This window comes from Berghia stephanieae, chromosome 3 (assembly GCF_034508935.2).
Source record: "Berghia stephanieae isolate SIO BIC M18660-M18661 chromosome 3, UCSD_Bste_1.3, whole genome shotgun sequence".
Lineage (NCBI taxonomy): Eukaryota > Metazoa > Mollusca > Gastropoda > Nudibranchia > Aeolidiidae > Berghia > Berghia stephanieae.
The window spans coordinates 90,548,316-90,556,844 of NC_088362.1; the positions used below are offsets into that span (position 1 = coordinate 90,548,316).

An 8,529-nucleotide genomic window follows, 5' to 3' on the forward strand; every position below is an offset into this window, starting at 1 on the left:
AGCATGTTTATAAGAATAAGGATAAAGTTGATTATAAATCAAATTCAATTCGCTCTCATCATTACACCAGATTCTCACATTAAAAATGGACAGCGATTCTCAAATCAATAATTAACAAATATAACAAACATGGTATATGCCCCTATATCCACAATAGCTGAATAGGCGCTCAAGTCTTTTCCTTTCTTTTTTTTTTCTCCCCTAAAGGTGGTCTTTAGGAGTAGAGTTACAAAGCAGTATGGCTTTATTACCAATAAGGTACTGAATTTGGCACACAATTGCAGTATTGTGTGGCCGAAAGCAAATCACCTCATCCCACTCAGCTAATAAGACCCTGTGCTTATGTTTGGGTTATTTCACTCTTCCTTTGGAATGGACACTAAAAAAAAAAATAATTACCCCTTCGGGATATATAAAGGAACTCTTATTATCAAAAATTTTTCTCGATATTAATAAGAGTCATTTTTTTCTTTGTTGATTTTCTTTGCTAATGTTATAAACATGAAAAAATCATGCTGTGAAAAGAAGGGTTGCAGCTTATCAGTAAGTACTTCTTCATTAAGAACAATAATGTATACAACAAACAGAAGCTGAGCAAAAATGAAAAATTCAATGCAAGTATTAGGGACTACAGTAATAGGAGTTTTAAGTTTTAAGTACTTGAGTACCTGAGAGAAAAATTATATGGATCCTAAAAATTGATCAAAATAACTTTTACCAAAACTTTCATTAAAAACATAGGATCAAAGGTTCCAGGAGTCATTTCGATTCCTGGAGTGAAAAATTTAACAAAAATTGATTCTATCCCGCTTAAACAAAATTTGGTCTTAACTTTCTCTTCAATAAAAGTAGTAATGTAAAAATCACAATGTTCCCAAAGCAAATTATTTGCAAAATAGACCCTAAAAAAAAAAAAACCTTGTATATAATAAGAGACCAGAACAAAAATTATTTTAAAATAGAACATCATTCTTAAACATAATAAACAAAGAAAAGATATGTTCATTTTAAAAACTTGTATCAAATTTTCATTCAAAAATATTTCATTTATATAACAGTTGGTATTGGTAAGTCCTGCCAGTTATGAAGAGTACAAAGCAAATAATAAACAAATGTAGCGTGTCAGACCAAGCCAATAACAGTATAGTAAATTAAAAGATTTCAAATCAATTTTTTCTTGATAACGTCACATGACAAGATAGCTGTCATACACAACAGCAGATATTTATTACTCACAATCTATTATTTGCCAGATATCCATTATTCAAGTCCATAACAATTCAAAAGAAATATTAATTAAGTATGTGTCACGTGTGAGATATCATTTTAACAATTACTACATGGCCCTACATCATCATTTTTGTTTTTGTTTTCAAATCTTTTATTTCAATTATTTTTGTTTCTTTATACAGTATTAATTTGTTAAAGTTGACATTGAACCTTAAAGTCAGGTGAATTCGTTTAAAAATTAGATTTTTAAAAACAGAAATCATAAAAAAATGCAGTTAAATCAAATTAAGATTAACAGGTGTCTTTGATACAGAAATAGAAAGAAGTACCGGTACCCACTGGTATGCTGTATAAAACAATTTCAATTTTTGTTTTATTTCATTAATCCATCTTTTTAAAATCTTTTTTTTTCTTTTCTGCCAGCAAGAGGAATGATAGGTTCTCATGAGGATTATTATTGCGGGTAAAAACTATAAATTTAAAGAACAGCTATTATCAAAAGTAAATGTGAGATCATTGATGTCATTACATAGTTGAAGAAAAAAGCACGAGGCTTTTGAGTTTCCTATTATACATCATATCATACCTTTTAGGCCAAGAGATCAAAATCAGTGAATTTAGTTATTAAACAATGAGAATATATAAGCCCCAAGAGGCTTTTGATTTTCTAATAATCTGACATGACAGCACATTATACACTTTGCGCCAAGAGATCAAAATCAGTGAATTTAGTTATTAAACAATGAGAATATATAAGCCCCAAGAGGCTTTTGATTTTCTAATAATCTGACATGACAGCACATTATACACTTTGCGCCAAGAGATCAAAGTCAATCATTGCAAAATGACTTGGTTTTCAATTAAATCGAAGCTTCAGTTGCATTGCAGATGATGCTCTCTAAAATCCAAAAGTCCAATGCGCAATGCAGAGACTGCTATCTTTTACCAATACTGCTATCTTTTACCAATAAATATGATTTGGAACATTATTTACTTAAATTAGATATAAATTAAATTTGCATTCAATAAAAACAGGAACAAAAACTTTTTAATAAAGAAAACTCATTAATTACCACTTAAAAACAATTCCTCAAGTGCTTGCAGCATTTTCCTTATTCATTAGTTTTTACTTTTTAATGCCCGATTAAAATGACAAACAGAATAAAAACAACAACAACAACAAAATAATCGCATATGAGTTAACTACCTCTCTTGCTAGTGTAACAGAGAATTTAAAACATCAAGAACAATGTTTAAAAAGTGATAAACAGGTGTGCAGTATAACATGTGTTGTTTGTGTGTAGGGAGGATAAGGCTCAGCAATAGCTTTTTTTTTTCCTTTTTTTCTTCCACAAGCGAAGCCAAGTGGCAATGTCTGAACTGAACAAACCCTCTTACTTTAAGTTCAGTGACCTGTGTTGAGCCATAACGATCATGTGGTGGTGAACCAGCCACTGAGGTACCATTACTACAGGTATATTGCCCTTTCAGTTGATGATCAGGATGATGAGGAGGAGGAGGAGGATTGGGATCACTTACATTTGGAACAGAAGATTCAAGTTCTGGTACAATAAGTTTGCGTCGATCCAACAAACTGAAAACCAAAAATATTTTATCTCTTATAAAAGGAAATAAAATAAATATGAACATTTATATAGCGCATTTTCCACGGATTTACCATGCTCAGTGCGCTTCACATTATTTCATCTAATCCCCAAGCAGACTATATAAAACCATATCTCCATTTCATACCGTACCAGTCACCTGTTAGGTGTCCTTTTAGCAGTGCTGGGATTACCCGCCCAAATCATTACCCGGGTACCCGTGGCAGGGATGACTTTTTGTCCAAAAGAAATCAGACAACTTAAAGCAATTTAGATTAACTGGCGGATCCCAAAAGTTTAACTAGCTACTAGAGCATCGGATCACAAGCAAATGAATGGGTTTCAAATCCCAAAAGGAGAGTCAGGTCAGGGTAGAGTGTGTCTCTACCCCTGTGTTTTACATAGCAATGATTGGGTCTGTTATGATTGAAAATATTTTACAATAGACTTGCATCCATTCCAAATGGTAACTAGTAAGTATTACTGACCATTGAACAAGTGAATCTGGGAATTAATCCCGTCTCAAAAATGACATTATTATTATTATTATTATTATTATTATTATTATTATTATTATTATTATTTTGGCTACTTACCTGGGAGGCACTGGCCCACAAAGGATGCCCATACAATTGCTGAAAAGGGAACCTTTGCTGAATGGGTTAAAGTTGTCCTGGCCTCGCTTGGATGTGAATGTACCTTTGATCTGAAAAGAAAAGAAAAAATTGAACACTTCATTAGATGGGGTTTTTAAAAAAAAAAAATTGGATGCTATTACTCAAAAAAATAAAAATAATTTTAAAATTTGATCAGGATCAACCAAGTCTAAATGTTTGGACACTTCAAAATGTGCCCGTTATGGTGGGAGAAAAAAATTCTTTACAAACAATATTGAAAATTGTGATGTTGTACTTATGTCATTGATGTCTACAATGTAATAAGGGAGGGGGACAGTGGATGATACACGGACAGGAAGAAGGCACACATCTCAAGAGATATTCTGGAGGCAGTTGACGAGAGACATTTGGTCCCTCTGTCATTTTCCTCCAAAAAATCAAAATGGTTATTTTGAATTTATTTCAGATTCACTGTATTTTGAATAGCTTTTGTTTTTAAGCAGGGAAAATGCCTACCACTACTTTCATAATGTCTCTTGGGCATCTTTGCATTTTATGAAAATGTAACAGACAAAAAAGCGTTAAAGCGTTAACATTTTTGTGATGAAGTTATACAAATGCCACCAGCTTAAAAACAGGTGTCAACTTTATGTATAATATGTATTTTTACAATTTATAAAGAGGGTAATGATGGGTCTCGTTACTTGTATCCTCATTGTAGTGAGGTAAGGTTGTGTGTGTGTGTGTGTGTGTGTGTGTGTGTGTGTGTGTGTGTGTGTGCATGTGTGTAAGAGGACAAGGAGAGTTCTTTGTAGGCAGTAAGTAGGAGTGTGAAAGTATGTATGAATGTGTGTTTGTGTGTGTGTGTGTGTGTTACTTACGTCCTCATTGGTAGTGATCTCAGAGGCAGTGAGGTAAGAATGGAAACCTGCCAGCCCTACCACTGACCAAATGGAGAAGAAGCAGATGAGGGCCTCTATCACAGTAGCCATTAGTCAAGGAATAAGAATAATGATGATGATGATGATGGCATGATTATAGCCACGGTATTGATGTAGTGGTGGTGGTTGTAGTAATGATGATAATAAAGATGATTATAACGGTGGTTTTAATTGTAGTGATGATGAGGATTTTGATAATGACAATCGGGGGGAGGGGGTGGGGAGAGAGAGAGAGAGAGAGAGAGAGAGAGAGAGAGAGAGAAGAGAGAGAAAGAGAGAAAGAGAGAGAAAGAGAGAGAGGGGGGAGAGGAGGAAGAGAGAGAGAGAGAGAGAGAGAGAGAGAGAAAGAGAGAGAGAGAGAGGGGAGAGAGAAGGAGAGAGAGAGAGAGAGAGAGAGAGAGAGAGAGAGAGAGAGGAGAGAGAGAGAGAGAGAGAGAGAGAGAGAGAGAGAGAGCAGAAAAGGAAGCAAGAAAATAGAAGAGAAGAGAGTGAGAGAACTAATTCTTGAAATTACCAATGTCAATCCCAGAAATACTAGAAAGCAGAAGCACAGTTTTTGATACAACTAACCGGCTAACGTCTGTAAAAATGCCATACTATTTTAAAGACAGACATTGAAATAAAAGGATATCTCGCAGGCGAGTCTTTCATGGCTGTCAAAAAGTTATCTTCCTGTGCACCTAAATGAATAAAGGAACAATGCACCACAATCAATAACATTGTTTTAGCATGTGCCAGTAAAGATTGAGGATACGCACCCATGTGGCAAAAGAATGATACAACTACACCATTACAAAGAAAAAAACCCAACCAAACAGGGGGGGGGGGGGGGGGGGGGTGGTAAGGCGCTTGCGACACATTATGTTCATGTCAGCGCCAGTAAACGTAAGAAACATGGGATATTCAAAGAAGTCTGGATTTAAAACTGAAAGCAACCAAAAAAGGTAAGAAAAAGGTAACTGGTTTGAGATCAAAAAGACCCTAAAAGTCTCATCAAGACAAGCACAGGATCCCACTACGAGGAATAGACTCAAATGATTACAAGGCATATTAAAAACAAGGGCTATTGCAGGAGAAAACAGAGATGATTTACAACATAAAAAATATCATGACGATTTAATAATCTCCCAAAACCAATACAATACAGTTGACCTTTTCCCCTCAGCCAAAGGACTCCAGTCGGGGCCCCGTACAAAATCAAGTAAAAGTTTCCGTCTAAAGCAACAGATATCGAGATAAACTCTTGCTCCAAGCGCATATTGACTTTTAGGGACATTAAAAAACAAACGAACAAAAAAAAAAAAAACAAAAAAAACAAAAACAAAAACAAAAAAAAAAAAAAAAACGAAAGAAAAAAAACAATGTAAATCAAATTAATTTTCAAACAAAACAAAAAATACTATTTTAAGGATGAGGCTGATAATACTTACGCAAAATGAGGTTTGTGAGCACGCAGGCAAAGATGTAAATACAAAGGAGGGAAAGGGACAGGATGAAAAGATAAAAATATCGGTAGTTCCTCCTGCCGACACAGTTCCCTACCCATGGGCAATGGTGGTCGAAGCGATCTGGAGAAAAAACAATAGAGAAAAAATAGTTAAGCATTGATGACAATTTAAGTAAACAATATAATCTCTCTCTCTCTCTCTCTCCCTCTCTCTCTCTCTCTCTCTCAACGCCACACACACACACACACACACACACACACACACACACACGCACAAACCAAAAAGTAATAACAATCGTTAGTAAAACTGCCGTGACACCATCTTCCTTTAATCAGATCGTTAAAACCATCGCCAGCGGTCACAGCGGCCAGCAAGTCACGATCGGAATTATATTTAAAAGAGAGAGAGAGAGAGAGAGAGAGAGAGAGAGAGAGAGAGAGAGAGAGAGAGAGAGAGAGAGAGAGAGAGAGAGAGAGAGAGAGAGAGAGAGAGAGAGAGAGAGATGGACAGGCAGATGTAAATAGGTAGATAGATATATAGATAGAGAGATAGACAGATATTTAGATAGATATAATATAGATAGATAGATATTTATATAGATAGACGGGTAGATAGATAGATAGATAGATAGATAGATAGATAGATAGATAGATAGATAGATAGATAGATAGAGAGATAGATAGATAGATAGAGAGATAGATAGATAAAGAGAGAGAGATAGATATACAATTATGGGGAGGAATGAGATCAGACACAGATTGGTGTTTTGTTGGTATAACAAAGTTTCAAAAGTTTATTTTTAGGCAATTGCCAATACAACTCATACAAGAATATAATATTTTCATCAACAAATCAAGTAAGTTTGTTTGTTGCTTTAGGTCTCTTCCAACACAATTGAGGTTATATGAGAGACCGCTGAAACAAAAAAACAAGCAATCTAACAAAAATAGTACAAATGTAAATCAAAATCATAACCTAAAGATATCATAAGCTAAATTATAAATAACCAAGAACAAACAGGCAGAAGATTTACAGAAAAAAAAAAAATATCCCCTGTCAAAAATACAATCACAAACCAAAGAAGCAGGATAGGCTAGTAAAGAGAAGAAGAAACGACATCACTATCGGATCGTACACCCATGCGAACATCATAGGTATATGATTCAAGGTGATGCTCCATCCAACCACCCGCTAAATCAAGTAAGTAAAATCAATAATAAAGCAATACAAACAATGATAAATAATAATATAATAATAATAATAATAATAATAATAATAATAATAATAATAATAATAATAATAATAATAATAATAATATAATAATAATAATGATGATGATGATGATAATGGTGATAATAACAATGTAAAATCATATAGAGATTTAATTAATAGATTGAATTATACATTAATAATTTTAAAAAAAAAAAGAAGTCCTTAGTACAACTCAAATAATTCACATTTTATGTATCATTAACCCAAGACTTCAAAAAATATATCCGTGTATCTAACAGGTGTCTAAAATAAGAATTTACATAAAAGGACAAACATTTCGCGGCTTTCGCGGAGAGCGCATTTGATCAAAAATAAAGTGGAGCAACATGTCTATCTAAATGACAATATAATAAATACCTACATGTAAAATATATGATTATTAATATTCACATCGATTGACACTAAAACCAATAGGAAAGATCATTAAAGAACGTACATATATGGATATGCCCTTGCAACCAGACAAAGTAAAACTAATGGAACTTAGTGGGTTTTTTTAGATATACAGAGCAGAATGAAATACCACTGAGGGTCTGGACCTCAAGTGGAGAAAAGCAGCGGGAGACTATTCAAATGTCGTATACGGGTAGAGACCAGACTATAAACATTTAAGGTTACACATAGTTTTGTGTTTTGGACCGTTATACTTCCGGATGGCAAGTTGTGAGCTTCTTAGCCAAGCGCATTCTATCTATAGTCTGAAAGTAATAAGGGAGAAGAAATCACCCGACTGAAAATAAAAAGCTTCAAAAATCCGTGCTAAATTTCAATTCTACTACACATAAACATTATGAGCGAGAAGATGTTTACCGACCTGACATATTGTTTTTGTTTTTAATGGTATTACGGCGCTTGCAACACATTAAGGTCATACCAGCGCCGGTAAAAAGGAAGAAAATGTGATAGTAAAAAGGTTTAGAATTACAATAAAGCATCCAAGAAAAAGGAAGACAAAGGGGAATTGGTTCAAATAAGAAACAGGTGTAGATTCCAAAAGCACTCTATCAAAGTACTTAGTTTGAGATCACTAAAAGTCTCATCCAGACACAAGCACAGGTCCCCGCGAAGAGGAACACACTCAAATGTTTTACAAATCATATAGAATATAAAGAAAGCATAATACAGTGCATAACAGAGAGATGATTTACAATGAAAAAAATATCATCTCCCAAAACTAACTATACTTTCGACTGTTTCCCTTTCAGCCAGGGCATCTGGCCAGGACCAGGACAAAACCAAGTAATGTCATTCCAAGACAAAGACAGAAAGCAAGTTGGAAAACAGATATAAGGGGATAGAAGACACAGTACGTACCCCCCTGCCCACTATGGGAGGTCAGGAACCCCACCCAGGACCTGACATAGATACGCATCGTCTCCTACTAAAACCCTTTAGCCGCTTATGAAGTTTCGTGTCT

The 8,529-nt window shown here is 34.5% G+C and overlaps 1 protein-coding gene across 7 annotated transcripts in view; it reads right to left on the reverse strand.

Annotated features, from left to right (window-relative positions):
• The window catches only part of LOC144968796 (palmitoyltransferase ZDHHC14-like), a 61,212-nt gene that overhangs the window by 12,639 nt on the left and 40,044 nt on the right, over window positions 1–8,529 (reverse strand). For 3 of the 7 annotated variants that reach the window (XM_078907487.1, XM_078907486.1, XM_078907490.1), the window contains exons 4-8: window positions 5,823–5,960; window positions 5,024–5,072; window positions 4,333–4,435; window positions 3,431–3,540; window positions 2,629–2,824 (exon numbers count right to left, since the gene is read on the reverse strand). In XM_078907487.1, coding sequence (XP_078763613.1) covers window positions 2,629–2,824; window positions 3,431–3,540; window positions 4,333–4,435; window positions 5,024–5,072; window positions 5,823–5,960 — 596 coding nt within the window. Of the gene's footprint in view, window positions 1–1,593; window positions 1,929–2,038; window positions 2,825–3,430; window positions 3,541–4,332; window positions 4,436–5,023; window positions 5,073–5,822; window positions 5,961–8,529 lie in introns of those variants that run through there. The other 4 variants (XM_078907489.1, XM_078907491.1, XM_078907488.1 and 1 more) reach the window with 2 other exon arrangements.